The sequence below is a fragment of the Acinonyx jubatus genome, chromosome C2, assembly GCF_027475565.1.
Source record: "Acinonyx jubatus isolate Ajub_Pintada_27869175 chromosome C2, VMU_Ajub_asm_v1.0, whole genome shotgun sequence".
In the NCBI taxonomy this organism is placed as follows: domain Eukaryota; kingdom Metazoa; phylum Chordata; class Mammalia; order Carnivora; family Felidae; genus Acinonyx; species Acinonyx jubatus.
In genome coordinates this window covers 130,084,936-130,108,252 of record NC_069384.1, presented here as the reverse complement: position 1 = coordinate 130,108,252, position 23,317 = coordinate 130,084,936, and the positions used below count along the sequence as shown (strand labels likewise).

The 23,317-nt window shown below is 40.3% G+C and overlaps 2 protein-coding genes across 2 annotated transcripts in view; both read left to right on the top strand.

The window, feature by feature from the left end:
- COL6A5 (collagen type VI alpha 5 chain) overlaps nucleotides 1–9,184 on the top strand; it is a 129,194-nt gene extending 120,010 nt beyond the window's left edge. The window contains exon 41 of the mRNA XM_015068456.3: nucleotides 8,350–9,184. Coding sequence (XP_014923942.3) covers nucleotides 8,350–8,369 — 20 coding nt within the window. The 3' untranslated portion in view covers nucleotides 8,370–9,184. The remainder of the gene's footprint in view (nucleotides 1–8,349) is intronic.
- A 3,716-nt stretch (nucleotides 9,185–12,900) lies between these two features.
- Nucleotides 12,901–23,317, top strand: part of COL6A6 (collagen type VI alpha 6 chain) — a 195,451-nt gene continuing 185,034 nt past the window's right edge. The window contains exon 1 of the mRNA XM_053221451.1: nucleotides 12,901–13,377. The gene's annotated coding sequence lies outside the window, so the exon portion shown is untranslated. The remainder of the gene's footprint in view (nucleotides 13,378–23,317) is intronic.

The following is a 23,317-nucleotide window of genomic DNA, read 5'->3' as shown; positions in this document are numbered from 1 at the left end:
CTGGACCTACAGCTAAAGAAAACACAGGAGATGACGAACAGGAAGCTAGTAGGCTCTAGAGCAGCTTTACAGCTGCTATTTTGCCGTGTACCAAAACTGTATAGGAAATTACTTTAAAATGAATCTTCTTTGGTATCTGTGAAAACTGAAACTTTACATATCCTCTGACCAGCAATTTTGCTCTCATGTATATGCACAACAGAAAAATATATATTCACCAGAAGTCATGTACTAGAATGTTCATAAGAGCACTCTTTGTAGTAGCCCAACAGCAGATATGATAGATAAATTTTGGTATGATTATGCAATGAAATACCATATGGGTATGCAGTATATATGTACAATGCTATATATGTATGCGGTACAAATGGATACTTCATGTATACATCTACATTATATGTATTAGATACGGGTATAATTATAAACGTAGCTAATGTATAGATATTGAACAAAATCAGCAAAATGATGGAAAATAAGAGCGATGAGAGTAGAAGAAATACAGAAAAATATAGAAAGGGGAGAGAAAGGTAAGAAAAGAAGAATCAAATATAAATACAATGAAATATCTACTTCCAGTCAAGATGGACTAAGCCCATACTGCCCCTCTCTCCCACTGACTACAACTGAAAACTATGGAGAAAATACAAAAACTAACCACCTGAGATCTCTGAAAGGTAACAAAAAGCAGATATATTGTGAAGGGGCAGGAGTTTACCATTTTCTTTTCTGTTTTCTTTTGTGGTTTTGTGCTCAGGGCAGACCCAGTCCTGGAACTGTGTGATGGCAGTGGGGCAGGAGGCTAAAACTCAGTAGAACCCCCATATTTCTGGGCAGAAGAACTAGGAAAAAGGGCCCTCATTTGTCAGAGTTGGTGGAAGAAATCCCCATTTCCCCCCTTTCTTCTCATGGTTTTGCTCTGAAGTGGGCACAATTCGGAGCTGAGTGAAAGGCTAGCTAGCTAAAATGAAAGAGAAACCCTGTTTTTATGGCCAGAGGAACTAGGAAGATAGGCCCTGTTGGCCAGCATGTGGGGGTAGCCCCAGAGGCAAGACAACTGGAGAAGGGGATCCTCTAATTCTAATTATGGGAGCTGCATAAGCCCTGGGCTCTCACCTGAGCTGTGTGTGAATGGAAAGACCCGGAATAGGATGGTGAAGGCTTTGGGCACTAAACTGAGGTTGGAACCACTGCCCACAGAAGGTGAGATAGCACTTGCATTGTGAACCTACCAGGTTGATTGCCCACTGACAAAAAAACAATTAATTCTGCAGAGAATTATGACAATACTTCAAGTCTATACCACATAATATTTAAAGTGTTCGGGACAAAATCCAAAATTAGGCAACATACAGTGACCAGGAGATGCAAACGATTCTGAGAGGAAAAGACAACCAATAGACAAAGCCATTAAATTAGCAGCTATGATAACTATGCTCCATGAAGTAAAGGCAAACAACTTGAACAGAAATAACATTCTCAGCAGAAACATAGAAATAATTTTAAAAAGGAACCAAAAGGACATTTTAGAAGTAAAAAATATATACAGTGTCTGAAATTTAAAAACAAGCTCACTGAATGGGCTCCAAAGCAGAAGGAAGATGACAAAGAAAGGAATCAGTAAACTTGAAGATAGACTAATTATGTAATCTGAAAGAGAGTTTTTAAAATTAACAGAGCCTTGGAGACTTATAGAACAATATCAAAAGGCCTAATATTTGTTTCACTGGCATTCTAGAAGTAGAAAGAGATGAAAGTTAGATTTATTCAGAAAAAAATATATTTGAGGAGATAATGGACAAAAAATTCCCAAATTAGTAAAAGATATAAAGCTTTACAGATTTAAAAACCCACTCAAGACACATAATTAACTGTTGAAAACAAAACATAAGGAAAATCTTGAAGCAGCTAGAGAAAATCTACATGTTACCAAAAAAGAGAACAACTCTTCAAATGATCATAGATTTCTCATCAGAAACCATAAAGGCAGAAGACAGTGAAACATCCTTTTCTTTAATGTACTGAAGTAAAAGAACTCTGAACACAGAATTTTTTATCCAGTGAACATAGACTTCCAGAATGAAGGCAAAATAAAGATCTTCTCAAATAAAGGAAAAGTAGGAGGATTTGTTGCTAGCAGACCTGGGCTGAAGGAGAGCAGTGATGGGAGAACCAGGGAATTGGAGGTGAGGTCAAATGAGTGGGACCAGATGGCTGAGAGAACATGCTGAGGAGGAAACCCAGAGGGAGATCAATGAGGGGATTTGAAAGGGAGGCTGTTGAGAGAAAGTGGCAGGTACCAGCTGCAGCTCACCCATGTACTGTACATGGTGAGCCATACTGTCTACAAGGTAATTTCATATACATGTCCCATTGAGTTCCCTCCAAAACCCTGTATAAGAGACAGGAGTTAATACCCCCCATACTTGGATGGAGAAACTGAAGCTCAAAGAGGTTTAGTGACTTCCTGGGACTTGACCCTGGTCTGGCAGCTCCTGATTCAGCACCCTTTCCCAACGCTGGAGGAAGGAATGAGATCCGAAATAGAGTGAGTGTAAGAGGGGATGTCTTAGGCAGCTCAGGCTGCCATAACAAATGCTATAGACTAGGGGGCTTAAACAACAATAATTTATTTTCTCACGGTTCTCGAGGCTGGGAAGTCCAAGGTCAGGGCACCAGCCAATTTGATTCTTGATGAGAGCTCTCTTTCTGGCTGGCAGACAGCCACCTTTTCTTGCTTTGTTTTCGCATGGTGGAGAGACAGACCTGGTGTCACTTCCTCTTCAAAGGGTGATATTTTTATCAGATCACATCTCTATCCTTATGACTGCACTCACCCTTAGTCACCACCTTGAAGGCCCTGTCCCCAATAGGGACACAGTTCAGTGCACAGTAGGGGATATAATTAACAATGTAATCATAGGAAAGAACCCTATGAATCAGCATTGCCCAAGTTTGTGCATTATAATGACCAAGGTATTTGTTGACGTTTCCATAGTCCAGCCCACATTCCACATCACTTAAATCATCTTCTCTGGGAGTGAGACAAGGCATCCATTTTTTTGAAGCTCCAAAGGCAACTGCAACGTGCATACAAGTTTGAAAAACACTGCAATAAATCTCTTTTGATTCAGTCCTGTTAGATATCTTGAGGTGAGATTCCTATTGAAAATCATAAGGTTGGTAGACTTAAAAGGATTATCAAGTGAACATTACCAATACTTTCTTGTTTAGTATTCTTCATAATTTCTTTCCTCCAGAAGTTTTCTTCATTTTTCTACTTAATTATATATCCTACATCCAGAAGTTGATGATGTCTTTATTCATTTCGCTCAGAGAGTTCTAGCCAACAGCCTGATGTGGTAAAATTTGGCCAGCTCTGCTCCAAGAAATCAGTCTGAGTCTCTTCAGGCAGTGTCAGTTTGGCTTCTTTCTTGGGTCGTGGAAGATTAGAATCTGAAGCTGGAATGACTTTAGAAATCACTGGGTCGTCCTGTATCTTTTCTACAGACAAGGAAACGGAAGCTATAGATATCTAAAAGTGTCTTTACCAAAGAATATTCACAGTACCTAGTCCATACCATTTTGTCACAAAGATTTATACTCTACAATTATGTTTATAGAACACAAGTTCACCTTAAAGTTAATCCACGAAAAAAAGATAATAAAGTATTTATTTGGGTTGTTGAAAGGTTGAAGGTGATACATATGAAGGTCAGAATACACACTGTGCTTGGCACATAATCAGCTAGTATTATCCCTGCATGAATGATCTAAGTCTGACAATATGTTGGACAATTAAAAATAAAAATCCACTGTGAAGAGGAATCACCCTTTACATGCTTATCTTTGCTATGCTTATCTTTGTTTTCCCAAAGAGAGTGGGCTTTTCTTTTCATGCCCATTTTGTTTTTGATGTTTTAATTTTGCCCATCTACTTAATGCACAGATTTTTTTTTGCTCATTATAGTGTACATTTGCAAGATTTTATTTTACTTTATTTTTAATTTATGTTTTAATTTATTTATTGTTTAATTTATATCCAAGTTCATTAGCATATGGTGCAACAATGATTTCAGGAGTAGATTCCTTAATGCCCCCTATCCCTTACCCATTTAGCCCATCCCCCCCACAACCCCTCCAATAACTGTGTGTTCTCTATATTTAAAAGTTTCTTCTGTTTTGTCCCTCTCCCTGTTTTTATATCATTTTTGCTTCCCTTCCCTTATGTTCATCTGTTTTGTATCTTAAGTTCCTCATACACACACACACACACACACACACCAAATCTTCTTTATCCATTCATCCGTCGATGGACATTTGGGCTCTTTCCATACTTTGGCTATTGTCAATAGCGCTGCTATAAACATTGGGGTGCATGTGCCCCTTCAAAACAGCACACCTGTATCCCTTCGATGAATACCTGCTAGTGCAATTGCTGGGTCGTAGGGTAGTCATTCACAAGATTTTAATGTGGATTTTAAAAAGTGTAACTGTATTCCTTTTCCCATTATGCCAATTTAGGGCTTGTTTCTTCGTCTTTATTTTTCTAATATCAACGTCCAGCAATGACCAGCAACGTCAGCATCATCTAGGAAGTCATTGGGAATGCAGATCCTTGAATCCCACCATGGGCCTGTTGAATCAGAAACTCTGGAGTTGGGGCCCTCCAGATGATTCTAATGCAGGCTAGAATTTGAGAACCATTGACCTACTGTTACAGATATTGAGCCTAAATTAGTCTTCTTTAATGGGAGTCTTCTCACTAGACATTAATAGGAAATTAGAAAAAGATAATTTTCCTATAAAATGTTGATAAGTAGGTATCATTTTTGCAGGACTTCTCAGTGCCTTTAATGGGTTCATCTTCATTGTGATTCTGAGAGAGGGGCTACAGTCAAACCACTATGACCACAAAATCTTGTAACAGCATCTTTTTGGGCTAATATTTTATAGAAACCACTTTGGGAAATAGTAGTTGAAAGAGTGAATCCAGGGATCATTGAATTGGGACATGGATTTGACTCCCATTTCTGCAATTACTAGTCATGTAATCTTAGGCACATTATTCTGTCTCTCTGAGCTTCCATTTCCCTTTCTGTAAAATGGACATAATAATAGAGCATACATCATAGGCTAATGTGATCGCTATATGAATGTAAAGTGCTTCGAACAGCACTTTGTATGGAGTGAAAGCTTAACACACATTAGCTATTATTTAAGATATTGATGATGATGATGATAATGACAGTGATGATGACAAATCGCATTAGAGTTGATGGTCATGGTGGAAAGAATGTCAGACTGGGAATGAGGCGACCCAGATGCTAATTTTGGTTCTGTCACCAGCTAGCTTTGCGATCTCAAATGGTCACCAGATTGCCTTGGTCTTCAGCTTTCTTATTTGTGTATGAGGAGCTTGGTCAAGGCCAGTGTTTTTCATACTGGGGGCTCCTGGGGTCACACAAAGACTTCCCAGTGCATGGGTTTCTGAGAACTACTCTTAAAGGACTCTGTCTACTGAGAATGTCTCTATCTGAGGAATCATGGAGGGTCTCCTTTCCTGCCTCCCTTTACAAATACCACCCCCCCCACACACACACACACACCTCACACAAGAAATGGCATATTTCTCAACCATTCTTTTTAAAGATTTTATTTTTAAGTAATCTCTACACCCAGTGTCGGACTCAAACTCACAACCCCAAGATCAAGAGTCACATGTTCTTCTGACTGAGCCAGCCAGGGGCCCCTTTCTCAGCCATTCTGAATCTGATTATGTGCTTTGCCCAGATGTAAACCCTGCTAGGGAGGCATGGGATAGGGGGTGGGTGTCAAACAAGGAGTCAAAATACTGGATCTATAGGCTTCCTTGAAGCCACATGAGGCTTCATGTCTTTCCCATCTTGTATGTGTTTCTGTTGAGGAAAATGCGTGTTGCTAGAAAAGAGGTATTTGAAGTCATGTTCGGATGTTCTGAATTCAGGTATACTCTAAATGGAGGATGGTAGGAGTGATGATAAGTTTCATTTAGTAATCTGGCCTCTTCCATTTCCCAAATCTTGGCAGAAGGTGCATCTCTTCTTTCTTTCTTTCATTTATTTATTTATTTATTTATTTATTATTTTTTTAATGTTTATTTATTTTTGAGAGAGATGCGTAGAGCATGAGCAAGGGAGGGGCAGAGAGAGAGGGAGACACAGAATCAGAAGCAGGCTCCAGGCTCCGAGCTGTCAGCACAGAGCCCGACCTGGGGCTCAAACTCACAAACTGCGATATCATGACCTGAGCTGAAGTCGGAAGCTTAATTCCCTGAGCCACCCAGGGGCCCCAAAAGATGCATGGCTTCTAAGTGAGAAATCTGTGAGAACAAAGCAAAGCGTCTATACATGAAAGGTTGATGGAGAGCAAGCATTGTTTCATTAGGCCAAAAAAAGCCTTAATCATTTACCTATGAATGGAATCATAAATAAGACATCATCACACAATGAGGTGTTGATTGGTTTTACTGTAAGGACCACTTCTGCCCATTAGGCTATCTGGGGATATGTCCCATAAAGTGAATGAGCTAAATTGGAGCTTCAAAATTCTGAAGAAAAAATATATAAAACAGATTATAATAAATATTATTATGTTATCAAAAAATATAGTAATAGGATACATGTCAAGTGCCTAATTTAACAATATTCGGATTTTCCAGCCATATTTTAGTTTCTCAAGTTAAACACCATACCCATAAATGAAGGAGTAACTGGTATTATTAATAGCCATTTGATAAGTTTAGTGAAGCGTTTTGGGGTACATTTTCCAGAAGTGAGAAAACGTCATTCAGTGACTGGGTAACATTCCTTTGTAAAACCTCTTGAGACGATGGGGTCATTTTGGACACATAAGTCAGAAACAATTCAAAGAACTATTTGCTATTGCTCTAATAAAACTCCTTCAAAACCCATCTGTGTAAACTATTTATCAGTGCTTAAATCTACAATAGTAAATATTAATAGAATTAATATTAGACGTTGCCTCACTCTGACAATAAATTGTAGTAGCAGTAAGTAAAAATGATAGGGAAAAACTATGCCTCTCAATAAGAAATGCATGTCCAATAAAATTTTTACTTTTTTTATGATAAAATTACCAAAATTTGAATGTATATGCTGTTTTGGTAAGTTGTGATGGTAATCCATCAGAAAAAAAAGTTAACACATAGAAGCTTATAGCCATATAAAATGAAAAATGTGCATTTAAATATATTTTTTTGCTGCAGAGGATTATTGTTAGGCAGACAATAAAAGGTTTTAAAGCATATAAATATGTTACAGTTAAATGAAATTCTATGGGGGAAGTGCAATGGAAATACACGTTTAAGGAGAAAAGTAAACACTACATAATATCTGACTGTTAACTGTGAACATGTTTACATGTATTTTAAATAGATAATGGTGCTATCGAATCACTGTGATATTTAGAGTCTATATGGTAAGTTAAAAGAAAAATGTGGCAGTTTTATTTTTAAATATCAGTTTTTATGATATGTCACAAATTACACATCCTTTTCTAATACCTCAAATCCTAATGAAAAAATAATTAGATGTTAACTTTAAACTATGCAAGGCAAGAGTACATGATTGTTTTCCTTTGAGGCGGGTGCGTAAGCAAGTGTGTGAAGACAAGTAGGTGGGATCATCTCTCATATCCTGCCTTGGGCCAGGTTCCCCGGCCAAGTACCGTAGAGCACTTGGTCTTTGCAGGCGCTCCGGCATGTTGAGTTAATGCTGCAGAGCATCCTGACCTGAAACAAAGAAGTTGGGCTTTCTTACTCCCTCCTGGATCATTGACTGGCCAAGGGTTGTCTTGGGAAGGGCTTTAAGCTCCAAGGCACTCATGCTGCATGTGATTAAAGCCATTCCAGTGGCTGGACAGCAGCCCTCCTAAGATGCTGGAAGCAAAAGCTCACATGGGGGTGGTCGGGAAGGAGGGGGAAAGAGGGATGGGAGGGGAAGGAATGTTGTCCTCCAAGTCAATGCTAAAAAAGATCAGAAGGATTCTGGGCAGAGTCCTAGCTCTGCACATTCCTTCTAGCCCTGAATCCATGATACCAGCCACTGAATGTGCTGAGTGTGGCATTTCAGATGATGAACGCACCAGCATTTTCCTAGGAGGAAGCCTATGTATAGTTCTACTTATATGTTGCTCATTTGTATCCATTATCACATTGCCCTTTTATTTTGACTACCGAAAATGGCAAAACAACGTGTGCTCATTTCATATGTGGCAAAAGAAGAGTCGAGAGGAACATTTTAAACAAATCCACTGACATTAAGAGCGAATTCATACTTTTATGTTTTGCAGATGGTGAGGCCCCAAGATGATCAGAGCAGGAAAGGAAGACAGCTCCATTGGCAATGTGTGATTCCACGTGGTGCTAACTAGAAACTGTAAATCATCTGCTGGAAGGAGAATGGTGAGCGGCAGGAATTTCTCATGAAACCAATCAGCTAATGACGTGCTAAACTTGTTCTGTTTCGAATCTGAGAGGGAGACTTTTCGGAGTGAAGACATCAACAAGCAGAACTGAGAAACTAGGAATGACTTCATTTCCTCCATGAATGGGGACAACCGACCAGGAAGAGTTAACTGAAGTTTTTCTTTGACAGCTCTTGTACGGTTCGGGCAGCACTTCTGATGCTCTATCTGCCTAAAGACTTTCATTTTCATCACGTCTGCATCTCAAGTCGGACTGCTGAGTAAAAAGCGGAGTTAGAATTTACCAGGAGTGTCTTCTCTCTCTTCATAGAACTAGAAACCCACGTCCATGCTTCCGATTTCGTGCCACCCTCATGACCTGAGCGCCCTGTAAAACCTACCTGGCAGGCTGCTACCACCGTAGTCAAAGCCTGCTCTTTACCAGAACATTTAGAAAAGAATGGAATTCGTGAGAAAGAAAAAGAAAAGAATGGAACTCGTGAGAAAGAAAAAAAGTGAGATGAGGCTAATTTTGTGAGTGGTTGTTTTGTGCTGTGATCATTTGTTTTACATTTTAGCATGCTTTGCTTTGTATGTACTTGATTTTTGCTGGGAAAAACAATTGGGAAACGCATGAATATTCTATATGATCGGAGCTGTTCTTGGGAATTACAATGGAGCAAGAGGCAAGTTCTAAAATAAAAGCAAGTCTGATCCGGAAGCTTGTTCTGTTCATTTTTATTTACCTGTAGGCTAACTCAGACCCATTGGAAGAGCAGTACAGGATTAGACATATTTGGAAAATGTATATATAATGTAAAATAAGCCAGTAGTGAATTCATTTTTTAAATCTTTCAGTTTGATCAAGGCAACTAGTAATTGCCAAGTGAGTATATTTTGTATATTTTAAAAGTAACTATGCTAATAGGGTGATCCCATTGGCAATTTTGTACTTTTCCCACATAATTTTCCTTAACAGTACTCTTGTCGTTGAATAATTTTCAAACAATCCAACCAATTCTAGGCTGCCGAAAATTTTAAAGTAGCCACACATTGGTCTCTGGGAAGTTCTCAAGCAAACTCGACTCTTCGGTAAACTAAAGTTCTGCTTTTCCCTAAGAATCCTGATCTGTGCGTGTGTCTATAAACGCATGCGGGAGGAATACGTCAGATCCCTCAAGCTGAAAGTAACGTGGGTTCTCAAGAATGTGAAGCCAGAAGAACTCCCACTCTGCTGATGGAAGAGTAGATCGTCCCACCTTTGAACAGCAGGTTGGCAATATCTAGTTAGGTTGCTGATGCACATATCCTCCTGCCCAGCTGTCCCATTTCTAGGTCTCTATGCCTGTAGAACCTGTCACACATGTACACCCCAAAGCAAAAGAAAGCACTGGTTCACCAGAGCATTGTGTGTTTCAGTGAAGAGGTGAGGCCAACTGAATCGTCCTACATGTGGCATATTGCTACATTACAGCTGCATGGATAAACAGTGGACAAATAACAAAGGTAATACTGAAACAAAATACGTTGCCGAAGGACACATTATGACATCATTTATACGACCTCTTAAAACCCGAGAGGCAACAAGGCCTACTGTTTATGAATGCCCACAACTGGAGTAAGAGCAAGACACCACCTATGGAACACCAAATTTAAGACAGTAGTGATCTTTCAGTGAGGAGGGGTAAAGCAGAGGTCCAATTGCCATTAAAATGTGTTATTTCTTACACTAGGTATTGAAAAACTGGTGTTCTTTGTATTATTTTTACAGATTTTTGAAAGCCTGACACATTTCCATAATTTAAAAAGAATAAACCCAGTCGCAAAAATAAATGCAAAACTCAAATAAATCCTTATGCTACCTCCAGCATCGTGCTAAGAATTCTGAGGAATTTGGGAGTGCCTGGGTGGCTCAGTCAGTTAAACGGCCGACTGTTGATTGCGGCCCAGGTCATGATCTCACGGTTCGTGGATTTGAACACTGCGTTGGGCTCTGCACTAACAGCATGGAGCCTCCTTGAGATCCTCTCTCCCCCTCTCCCTGCCCCTCCCCTGCTTGTGCTCTCTCTCTCTCTCTCTCTCTAAAATAAATAAACTTAAAAAAAAGGAAGAAAGGAAAAAGAACTGTGAGGAATTTAAAAGTATGTATAACTGTCCTTTCCCTTGATGAGTTTGCATTAAGTCAAGGTCACTAGAGCTGGGTAACCTACAACAATTGGAACACAAAGCACCAGGACCAGGGAAACTTGTCTGCATCCCAATGTATAAAATTAGTTTATGTTACCACTGACTGTGCATTCACTTTTCACGTGAATTTTGTGTCTGAGTGGTCCCTTGAGGCTGAACAGCACAATTTGACGCAGGTAAGATGTAAGAGGGGTGACGTAAAGTGACAATGTTTCACTGGAGGAACAATTACGCTGTAAATATAAGGAGCTTCTAAATAAGTGTATTATGTATTTTGGACAGTCCAGCCCCAAATATAATACTTGAGTGTGTGCTATGGGGACAAAGAAGTCGAGAACCGACAGCAGAGAATGACCACAGGATGATGAAAAATACTGTGCATAAATTCCGAGTAAGGCTGCTAAGTCAAGCCAGTAATTGCTTTGGAAATCAACGAAGGGGAAACAAATCACTTGGGATTCCAATCGTGGGAGAACACTTGAAGGAATAAAGGAGATTCACACCACATCTGTACTTACAGATCATGAATCCTCTCCTTCCACTTCCTTGAAGATAACAGTACAAAGTCCTTCCATGCCTTAAAAGACCCGGCAAAATCTGACCTTTACTCACCTTCCCAGCCCAATCTCTTCCCACTGCAAGGAACCTCTTTCCCTCAGCACCTCCTATTCATCTTTCTGCGCTGGCTGTCATCTGCTTGGGAGCGCCTTCCATAAACTTTCCAAAACTGGGCAAGGGGACACCCACCACACTGCATATTCTCCCAGTACTGGATCTCTTGCTCTAGGTCCTTGCCAGGAGGGTTACAGTCGTTATAAGTGTCTAATTCACTTATCCAAGTCCCCAAGAGGCACCCAAGTGTGCACCCCTAACTCGTCCATCACTGTACCCCCAACACCCAGGATGGTGCCTGGCCCTTAAGGGGCCAGGATTTGATGAATGAATGAATGAATAAACATTTTCACCTTGAAAGATAAATATGGTTTGGTTGGATAGGTAGGAAGGGACTTGGCATGAAATGAGAAGGGGAGAATAGCCAGCAAGGCCGGGCGGGGTGTGTGTGTATGAGCATTGATGTGAGTGGGGAAATGGGCAGTGTGTGAGCAGGGCTGAAAGGGGGGTCAGTGTGACTGGACTGGAAATCTTGGAAATGGTGGAAGCTGAGGCCACAGCAGGTGTGGTGGGTTGCTGAAAAGCCTTTTCTTAAAATCTTTAACAAAAACCCAGAAAACTTAAAAAAAAAAAATCTTGAACCATTCCACAATAGCCAGTCTATTTGAATATGGAGTGACCCGTCAACAAAATTGCATGCTCCCCAAAAGGAACCATGGAACAGGCAGAAAGTACATACTTTCCTAGGGGTTCTGTGCAGAAATGACCCACAGCTGCGCACAGCAGCCTTACATGACATGGACAACGCATTGCAGAACAGCTGGTCGGAATTACAGATGACTAAGAATCCTGTGATATCTCTGGAAAACTTCATTTGACATCTTAAATCTGACTCGTAGGTCTTTTATCCGAGTGTGAGCAGCGGGGCTGAGAATTTGAATAACCACAGTTGAACCTTTGTGCAGCTCTTACTGGACTCTATAATTGAAACATCTTTCCATCTCTGACCCAAAGTCTGGAATTTTCTTTGGACTAAACATTTTCTCTAGCCCTCCATTGTCCACCTTGACAACCCTAGAGGATCTCATTTTGTAGCACATTTGGAACTTAGAGTAGGAGGTGCTCAGTAACTGGTTTTCTTTGTGCAGGGAAGGGATGAATGAATAAGCCTTACTTATCTTGCTAATCCTGGCTAATATCCTGTTGGCCTCCCTCACTTCTTCTTTCCAGCTTCTACTTTCCAAACTGAATTTGGACTGTGCGCTGAGAAAAATTCCTGTGACAGCTAGAAGCTCTCCTGCCCACAAATGCCGCCGATAAGGAAGTTCTCGCCTCCTGTGATGAGAACAACATCTGTGTGGGGGCCTGGCTCACAAGACGCCCGTTTGCAGTCTCTTAAAAGAGTATACACAACTCCAGGTTGCTGGGATATTATAGGAATAGACAGTAAATAGACTAGTAAACAGCATAAATCTTTTATCCTCTCCGTTACCAGCACTTCTACAAAGTAAAAATGTTCTTTCTTCTGTTGCATAAATTGAGTTACAGGTGTCCTGTGTTTCGTGGTTTTGGAGGGGAGGCCACAGTCCTAACTACTCAAGGTGTAGCTGATGGGCCGTAAGCCAGCAGCATCGATATCACCTGGGGGCCTGTAAGAAATGCAGACTTCGTGGGCTCCCACCTGAAGTCATTTGGATGAGAACCTACATGTTAACATCTGCAGGTAATTCATATGCACATCTAAGTTCCCGAAGTGCTGACTTAGAATTCGCCTCCTTGAAGCTCTACAAGTGAGTAGATGCATTTTGCAGACTTTCAGCTCAGCTTGGCATCACACATGCCACCTACCAGATAGCATGCCTTATGCCAGAGATGGAGAATATGGAGATAAATAAAAGGTGACACATGCCTTGAGCACAGGGTCCGCTGGGAAGACTGACCCAGAAAGAGATCATTTCAATCCCACGTAGTCGTGCTGCGGTGAAGGTGTGCAGAGAGCACTGTGAGAAGACGGAGGAATCCTTATCCCAGACTGGGAACCCAGAGGTTTCTTCAAGAAGAGGTCTTTTGATTTGAATGAAAATCATTGGATACAATTTATCCGAGCAACAATCAGTAAGTACCTTCAAAAAGCAATCGTCTGGCTCAGGTCTTTGTTCTCAAAATAGGTTTTTGTTTAAACCATAAATCCTATTGTGTTCATGGCAAATGAGGTTGACTGCATGGACCCTCGCTAACTTGAGGCTAGGAGATGGACGTAAAGAGGTTGGTACAGGCCAGCCATAGAGGACCTTGTGTGCCATGTTGGAGAGTTTAGATTCTACTCCGGAGGCACCAGAGGAGTGTAGTTAGAATTTATTATGGCTGGTACTGGCTGCTGAGGGAAGAGGAGATTGAAGGAAAGTCGAACTAATCACAGGGTAATCAGTTCCGGCAAGAATGGACCGTGGTGGGGCACCTGGGTGGCTCAGTTGGTTAAGCTTCTGACTTCAGCTCAGGTCGTGATCTCACGGTACATGGTTCCAGCCCTGCGTCGGGCTCTTGTGCTGACAGCTCAGAGCCTGGAGCCTGCTTCAGATTCTGTGTCTTCCTCTCACTCTCTGCTCCTCCCCCACTCATGCTCTGTCTCTCAAGAATGAATAAATGTTAAAAAAAATTTTTTTAATAAAAAAAAAAATGGACCATGATGTTCAGGCTGGAGATGCGTGGACATAAAAGGGAAATATCTAAAAGGTACAATGAGTGGGACATGAAAATCCATTAGTTGAAGCAGAGGACAAGGGAGAGAACTAGGTATCTAGGCCAATGGTTCTCAAACTTGAGTATGCATGAGAATCCCCTGGAGGACACCATTCCCAAAGTTTCTCTTTCAGCAACTCTGGGGTGAGGCCTGAGAATGTGCATTTCTAGCAAGTTCTTAGCTGGTGTTGACACTGCTCAATCTGGGGCCATTCTTCCAGAACCACTGCTCTAGCATAGCTCAGCGAGCCTCACTTTTGACAGCTCATTGGGAGGACCTGAGGAATTTTTTAAACTATTGAAGCCTGACGCTCCCAACAGGGATCCTGATTAAATTGGTATGAGGTCTCAGCCTAAACACTGGGCATTTTTAAAGCTCCAGGTGATTCTATTGTGCAGCTGAACACCAGCTAAGTACCACTTAATTATATTAGCAACCCAGGTTAAGGAGCCATTTTGGTGTTTGTTAAATTTACGATAACTTGGCATAATATTCCTATTTTCTTGTTCCCTCCAAATGCTTCATTTAGTGTGTCTTATAAGTAGGCAAGTAAATAGTTGATCCATCTGGAATATCAATATGATATATGATGATTACCACCTAAGAGGGCAGATAACTGAAAAGACCTAGTAGACATTATTTCCACACCCAAGGCAAGAGGAAGAGGGAAAAAACAAAAAAAAACAAAGCAAAGCAAAACCCACACGTGTTGAGTCCTTACTGTGTACCAGATGCTCTAATAAGTACGTGATATACATTATTTCATTTAATGCTGATAACAAAAGAGAGAGTAAGATATTATCTCCGTTTTACAAATGGGGAAACTGAGACTCAGAAAGAGAGGGTTACACAAGGAAATGCAGGCTTTAGATCTGGGTCTGCTTAGTTCTTCCAAAGACCATATTCTTTTCACACATCATGAGGGGAAGAGAAATTGGCTGTAAGGTACAGAGAAAAAAAATAGCCAGAGGTGCCGAACTCTAGTCCTAACTCTGTCCCTAACTAGTGGTGCCACTGTGAGTGAATCCCCATATCTCTGGGCCTTGATTTTCTCATCAATAAATGGGCATACAAACTAGTTCATTGGATTAAATGAGATAATGCTCTGCACAATGCCTGGCATATGGAAAATACTCAAATCATGTGAGCTGTTGTATCTTCCACTTCATTATCATCATTATCCATACCATCTTCCCTAACATTCCTGTAGTTTACAACTTCTGAGATGAAGAATTTGCTACTTTCTCAGGGCAGTTGGGTGGCTCAGTCGGTTAAGTGGCAGACTTTGCTGCAGGTCATGACCTTGCGGGTTCAGTTCACGGGGTCACGCTCTGTGCTGACAGCTCAGAGCCCGGAGCCTGCTTCAGATTCTGCGTTTCCCTTTCTCTCTCTCTCTCTGTCTCTCTCTCTCTCTGCCCCTCCCCCACTCGTGTTCACACACTCTCTCTGTCAAAAACAAACATTTAAAAAAATTTTTTTAAAAAGTTGCTACTTTCTTTGGCATCAGCAGCAACTTTCTGAAACTAACCAGTGACCTCATCTTGAGAACTGGTCTTTGCTTACAATCAGCCACTCCCTTCCTGTAACCCCCAGCCCCCCCACCCCAGCCCCACTCCTCCTCATCCCCAGGATGTCCAGCCAGCTGTGGATGTTTGCTGCTCACCCACAGCTGGGACAGAGAGCTGTGGCAGTGTTTTGGTGACCTTTGCAGGAGCTCCGTTGGGTCTTGGGCGGCTGCTCTGTTCGGCCCCCTCTGCAGTGCCTGTGTGAGAGTCTCGTGCCAGACCTGCAGGATTTCTGTCCAGTGAACACATTTGCAGTGACAAATGGGTCCTATTCCACAGCTTCGATACTGATGATCTAGTTCTGTTATTTGACATCCTGTAAGCTTAAAGATGGTCCAGGACACAACTTGGAATCACGGAAAAAGTAAGATTTGTTCTGTCACGTACACTTATGTATGCCAGGCTTGTGGCTTAACTTACCGGAATCTGTATTTTTCTCATCTGTGAAATTGGTTTTGTGGGATTTGGCAGGTATAAAGTGCATGGTACAGTGCACTCACAGCAGCTCCTCAACAGAGGGGAAGCCAAGGAGCAGGGTCGTGTAGAACTTTGGAGAAGGCTGATCATGGCTTTATTAGGACTTTTACAAGAGATTTGCTGCCACTGTGACCTTCTGTCACTGTTTAGCAAATTTCTGCAACAGTTTCACTTCAGCATTTCCACTGGGTACATGTCTAAGGTTCTCTGGGACACAGGCTGGGATGTGACCTCAGGCACCTTCAGACTCACAACTACTCGATAGCAATGGCAGGGCAGAATCGATGGTGTTTCATTTTGTGTAAGCCTTCCAGAACTCACGACTGACTCGGCCTCACGCAAACATGGAGCGACTGTCCTCAGAGCTTCTGTCAATGTTTGCAACCTGCGTGGTTGGAAGACTTTCCGACCGTTGGAACACATTTCCTGACCTCGGCATCTAAGTCTCTCACTTTGGCACTTACTCTTGGAGAATAAAATAACCAATAGCGAAAAACTACTGACTTCTAATTGAGGTTAGAACAACTGTCAATTAAGCAGGGTTTTGGCATGAGTGCCAATAAGGGGATGACCATGCCCACATAGGATCAAGCTCACCTGGTCTCTACCAGAAAGCAGCTGGAGCTGATGTCCCAGAAATGTGTGGATGTTTCCAGACACATGTTTCTCAAAGCAGGGTCTGGAAACCCCTTCCATCAGCCCTTGTTAAAATGAAGAGTTCCAGGCCCCCCTTCCTACCAAATTAGAATACCTGGGTGTTAACCCAGAATTTGCATTTGAATATATTCTTCGGGTAATTGTTAAACATATTATATTCTACTTTTCTCTTTTAATTTGAGTTGCTATAAAAGTATTACTTGCTCAAATTTTTAAGAAATCAAATAATATTAAAAGACATACTAAAAGACAACAATCACCTCCTCTCCCCTGCCCAGATCCATTTCCTAGAGGTTACCATATAAACTTTTATTGCTTTCTTCCTCTGATTTTTATCTTTTTGTTTCTAAATAGGAAGCTAATACTGCAATTTTATGTCCTTTTAATTTTAGACATCACCTGCTGACTTCTTATTATGACTGATGAATATTTAGGAATTTACTTAACATAATTATCCAGTGTCATCTTCTTGATATAGTCCCTTAAGTTTTCACTAAACCAAGAGTTAGGGTTACTATTAATGACTATGTAAAGATTACTTAATATTGAGCCAAGAAGAGACTATGAATATGTTCTCTTTTTTGTTCAACTTGTTTTATCTTGGAATTTCAGCCCTGTCAAACAACTGTCAATTTTATTTTCCAAATACTCAAAGTTGTCCCATATTTAGCATTTTCTTTCCTTCACCCTGGAAGATGTCACTCCTAGAGTACCCCACTCTGGGGCTCTTCCTTCTGTTTTTCTTGTTAGATTCCTGTCACCTCGTTCCGTGTCTTCCTCTTTCTTAGTTTACTTGTTTATTTTGACAAAATATATCCTCCAGTAACTTCCCTAAGAAACAGCACTTGGAGATCTAATTTTTCAGTCCTTACATGCCCCCAGAGGTCTCTATTCTGCCTTCATATTTGGTTGATGGTTTGCACTGGGTTGAGCACTGTCTCCTGAAAATTCATGTCTACCTGATACCTCAGAATGCGACCTTATTTGGATACAGTGTTTTCACAGATATAATTAGTTAAGATGTGGCTATATTGGATTAGAGCGGGCCCTAAATCCAATGATGGGTGTCCTTATAAGAAGGTCATGTGAAAACACAGAGACACCAGAGGACAGAAGGCCACATGATAACAAAGGCAGAGAGTAGAGTGATACATCTACAAGCCAAGGAATGTTTGGGATTACTGACCATCACAGAAGCCAGGAGAGAAACAGGAAACATTCTCTCCCAGAGCCTCTAAAAGGAATCAGCCCTGCCGACACCTTGATTTTGGACTTCTGGTCTCCAAAACTGAGAGAATACATTTCTACTGTTTTAAGCCACCCAGTTGGCGGTGCTTTGTCATGACAGCTCTTGGAAAAGAATCCATGGTTTATCCATGTGTACAATTCTATGTTGAGCATAGAATTGAGTATAATTTGCCTCCAAATTATGACAGCTCTGCTCCATGGCATTGTAGCTTCCAGCGTTGGTTGGAGAAGTCAAAGAACACTTGCATGCCCATCTCTTTGTATTTGAAGTGCCCCTCCCACCATAAACTTTTAGGAGATTTCTGTATTCCTGGTGTCCTCAAATTCATAAATATCTACCTGACTGTGTTTCTCTTTTTATTGATTGAGCGGGGCACATTGGAGAACCTTTCCAATCTGGAAAGACAAGTTCTCAGTTCTGGGGAATTATCTTGTGGTTTTTGTCTTTGGAAATTCCTTCTCCTCTATTTGTTACTAGTTAAAATCTCCCGGATCGACCTTCCCAAATGTCTTATGCTGCTTCCCTATTTGCTTTTGTTCTACTTTCTTAGCCATTTCCTTGGCTCTGGGCCCTCCGTGTTCTCCGTGTTACTCTTTCTGTTTGTTTGAATATTTCTCATATTAGAAACTTAACCTCAACCGCCCAGTGATGCTTGGTGGCCTGTATTAAAGAGTGAGCAGTGACCAGCTGATTGGAAACTCTCTGTGAAGGAGAAGCTTGCTAACCAGCTCTGGAGAAAGGAAAGAACTAAGGCCCCAACCATTTTGCCTGAAAGATCTCGGTCCCTCCCACAGTGGCTTTGTGCTCCTCCACATCTTTTGCTGTATCTGCTGCTTTAAATTTTAAGCTTTTCCAAGGTTCTGAGAGAAGAATCAAATTATGTCTTGTATGTCCCTCTCGGACACCCATAGCTTATAGCTTTCTGCACTCTGCTAAGGAAGTCACCACTCTCTTGGAGAGATTGCTCTCTTTAAAAAAAAAGTGTGAGTTCTCAGTTGTGGCTGAATATCCTTTAATTCTCTTTGTCCCTGTGCATTAATATTCTTTTGGTTGTTGTCATCGAAAGGGCTTTCAAGAAGAGGTAGAGATGTGTCATCATCCACCATGTTGCCCAAGAACTTTCCTTTATTCTCCAATGCACAACACGCTGCAACTATTTCTATCACAACCCTCTGTTTAGTGAGAAACCTCCAGTCAAATGAGAACGCTGGCACTGGAATTTCAAAGAGGGCTAGACCCTAGTTCTGACATGTACGACACACTTAATGTTTCTGATACTCCTTGTCTTTAAAGGGAGGTGAAAATATCCACCTATGAATAATCAATGCTAGTGCACACTGTTCGTGATTTCTGCTTCACGGAGTATTTAGGGTTGATTTGATCACAAGGAGGAAGAAAGTCACAAAGAGTTGAGGCGAATTTCTGTAATCCCTGTGTGCTGTCAGCATTTTGCCCAATGGTGTGGAATAACCGTGATGGTGGGAATGATCATTTCACTAACTTAACAGAATCATCCTGTTTGAGAAGTGTCCTGATGGACAACCATCCTCAAAGATAACTCACAAACTGTTACACTGGAGAAGAAAGGAAGAAAAATGCCAGTAAAAATTGCAAGCTCTCTCTTCCTTTGGTCAGACTGTGACTTCTCCACAAGAATAGAGCTGTTCAGAAATCAGTCTTTCCCAGAGTTTCCAGATACAGTTTATCTTTTTCAAAACTGAATTGTAAAATCCCTCAGGAAGTAGAAAGCATTAGCTTAGAGCCAGGGTTCAGAAAGATAGTAACAAATTATTCATGGCTCAAGAAAAGAGTTTTCACAAAATGTGTTGAATAGTTGTATTTGAAATATTAACAAATGTTCTGAAATTCCCAAATGTGGCTTCAGACTGACTGATTTGCTCAAATTTTGGGTACTGCTCAATTAAATATTATCTCTCCAACCGCCTACAAACTCTTACTTCTGAAAAGTAGAATAGTTATACTATGAATGTCTGAAAGGCATATTTGGAAATATTTTCATTATTTCTTGCTGCAAAAGATAACCTTATATTTTCTTTTTGAACTGTTTTCTAATTATAAAAATAATGTGTCCATGGTAGAAAACTTCAAAAATATAATTTGCAATACAACCTGGCCTTATAAAAAGCTTATTTCAATTTTCATCAAAAGTATTAAATGTGTGGGGCGCCTGGGTGGCTCAGCTGGTTAAGCGTCTGGCTTTGGCTCAGGTCATGATCTCGTGGTTCGTGAGTTTGAGCCCCACTTCAGGCTCTGTGCTGACAGCTCAGAGCCTGGAGCCTGCTTTGGATTCTGTGTCTCCCTCTCTGTGTCTGCCTTTCCCCTCTTTGCATTCTCTTTCTCAAAAATAAATATTAAAAACAATTTTTAAGTATTAAATTTGTATTTAGACTTCATAAAATTCAACGTTTAAAAAATAGGGGGGAAAAGTATATTGAGTGGAAGGGATGGATAGGTAGAGCACAGCAGATTTTTAGGGCAATGAAAATATTCTGTATGAGAGAAAGACAGATACCATATGTTTTTACTCTTATGTGGATCCTGAGAAACTTAACAGAAGACCATGGGGGAGGGGAAGGAAAAAAAAAAAAGAGAGGGAGAGAGCCAAACCATAAGAGACTCTAAAAACTGAGAATAAACTGAGGGTTTATGGGGGGGTGGAAGGGAGGGGAGGGTGGGTGATGGGCATTGAGGAGGGCACCTGTTGGGATGAGCACTGGGTGTTGTATGGAAACCAATTTGACAATAAATTTCATATTAAAAAAAATTCTGTATGATACCTTAATGGTGGATCCATATGTATATACTTATCCAAAGCTATGGAATGTAGAATACCAACAGTGGATCCATATATATATACTTATCCAAAGCTATGGAATGTAGAATACTAACAGTGAACCGTGATGTCAACTATAGAGATGGGTGATTATAATGTGTCAATGTAGGTTCACCAATTGTAACAAATGTGCCACTCTATTAGGGGATGTTTATAATGAGGGAGGCTATCCCTCTGTAGAGGCAGGAGGTATATGGGAAATCTCTATACCTTCCCCTTAATTTTATTGTGAGCCTAAATCTATTTTTTAATGAAGTTTTAATAGGAAAAAAAAAGTAGATCACAATATCCAAGTTGTTCCACACTTAAAAGGTTTCTAACATATGTGTTCTTTTAAAATTAAAGTAATTAAAATTAAATGAAAATTTTATTTTCTCATTCTGACTAGCTATGTTTCAAGTGCTTGACAGCCACATGTGGCTACTGGCTAGCTACTTTATTAGACAGAACTAGATGGGTAGGTACATAGATACGTAGATATAGGGATAGGGATATGAATATGCCACACATGAGCATTTTCCCATATCAATAAGTATTATTCCAATACACGACTTTCAGTGATTACAAACTGTATCATTCTTTCTATGGGTATATATGGCAAAATATACCTAAATAGGATACTGGACATGTGGCTTTTTGGTTTTGTTTTTTTTACTATTTTTTCTATTTTTGCTTTATAAATTTGTACGATATTTATGATTATTTCCTTGTGATAGATTCCTAGAAATGGTATTACTAAGTTCAAGTGGAGTATTACTAAGTGTATTCATCAGGGTTCTCCAGAGCAACAGAACTAATAGGATATATATGGAAAGAGAGACTTATTTTAAGGAACTGGCTCATGCAAGTGAGCAGGCTGGCAAGACAAATACCTGCAGAGTTGGCCAGTAGGCTAGAGACTCAAGAAAGTGCTACAGTTTGAGCCTCAAGGCAGTCTTCTGGTGGAAATCCCTCTTCTTCAAGAGAGGTCTTTTAAATTGAGGACTTGGACTAATTGGATGAGGCCCACCCATGTCATGGAGTAAATCTAGTTGACTCAAAGTCTGATTTAAATGTTAATCTCACCTACAATATAAATGCTCCTCACAGAAGCATACAATAATGTTTGAACAAACATCTCGGTACTGTGGCCTGGCCAAGATGACACATAAAATTAACCATCACAGGGACACTTGGGTAGCTCAGCTGGTTAAGTGTCAGACTCTTGATTTTGGCTCGGGTCGTGATCTCACAGTTTGTGAGTTTGAGCCCCGCATGGGGCTCTGTACTGGCGGTGTGGAACCTGCTTGGGAACTTTCCCTCTCTTTCTGCTCCACCCCTGCTCGTGCTCTTTCTATCTCAAAATAAATAAACTTAAAAAAAAAATAACCATCACATTAAATTTAGGTTCTTGAAACATATTATCAAATCATTTGTAATAGTTTATATTCTCATCTGCAATATACAAACTCATCATATCACACCAATTAATATTATATTTTTTCTATTTTTACTAATTCTATATGCAAAAAGTTCTATGATTTTAGTTTATATAGTTTTGATTACTGTGAAACTAAATATTCTCTCATATATATTGACCATTTATGCTTCTGATTCTGTTATCTACTAATTATTTTTCCTATCTTTTCTATGCAAAAAGCAATGAAAAAAATCACAAAGGAAAAAAAGTTTTATTCAATGCTACAAAATTTAAGAAAATCTGTATGGTGATCAAAGAAATGATAGACTGAGGAAGTTATTTGCGCAGATATGACATACTTAATGTTAAATCTCTACTCCCCAACAAGATTTTGAGAGATACTGAGCTTCTTTGCAGAGAAGGCATTTAAACCAAGACAAAGTGACTAATGTCAGAGATGCTCCCAAATGGATTCCTAAACTAAAAACCCCCTAAAATACACCAAAACGTGAGACTATTCTTATAATACCCCTTTCTCTAGCACTTGCCTTCTGTGCAAAGATTCATGTATGTAACTGTGGTTATTTCCTGAAATATTGTTTTCACATGATTCTTTAGCACAAAATATTTCCAATAATAGCCAGCCACTTTTCTTTTTTTTAATTTAATTTATTTTTTTTAATTTACATCCAAATTAGTTAGCATATTACCAGCCACTCTTCTAAACTCTTTGCAGACTCACTTAACTCTGGCAACTACCTTATGAAGTAGGTACTATTAAAATCTCCATTTCAGAGATGAGAAAACTGGCACCCAGCAAGCCTAAATGATTTACTAGTCAATTACAGAGGCGACATTATTGGTGTTCGCTCATCTATTGTTTCCATCCAGTTGGCTAGCTATGTGTTGATTTATTCTCAAACTAATTCTCAGAAGGCTTTGGGATGACTCTCCCAACCATCCAAGAAAGACATGTAAGAGCAAAGCTGAACATCACTTCAATGACCTGAGATGAGCCCCAAGAGGTAAAAGGGGGGAGGGGAAGGATCCTCTCAAATTAGAGAGTGGCGTCAACTGGCCTGAACTTCAAGGACTTCTTTCAAGTTACAGTGCA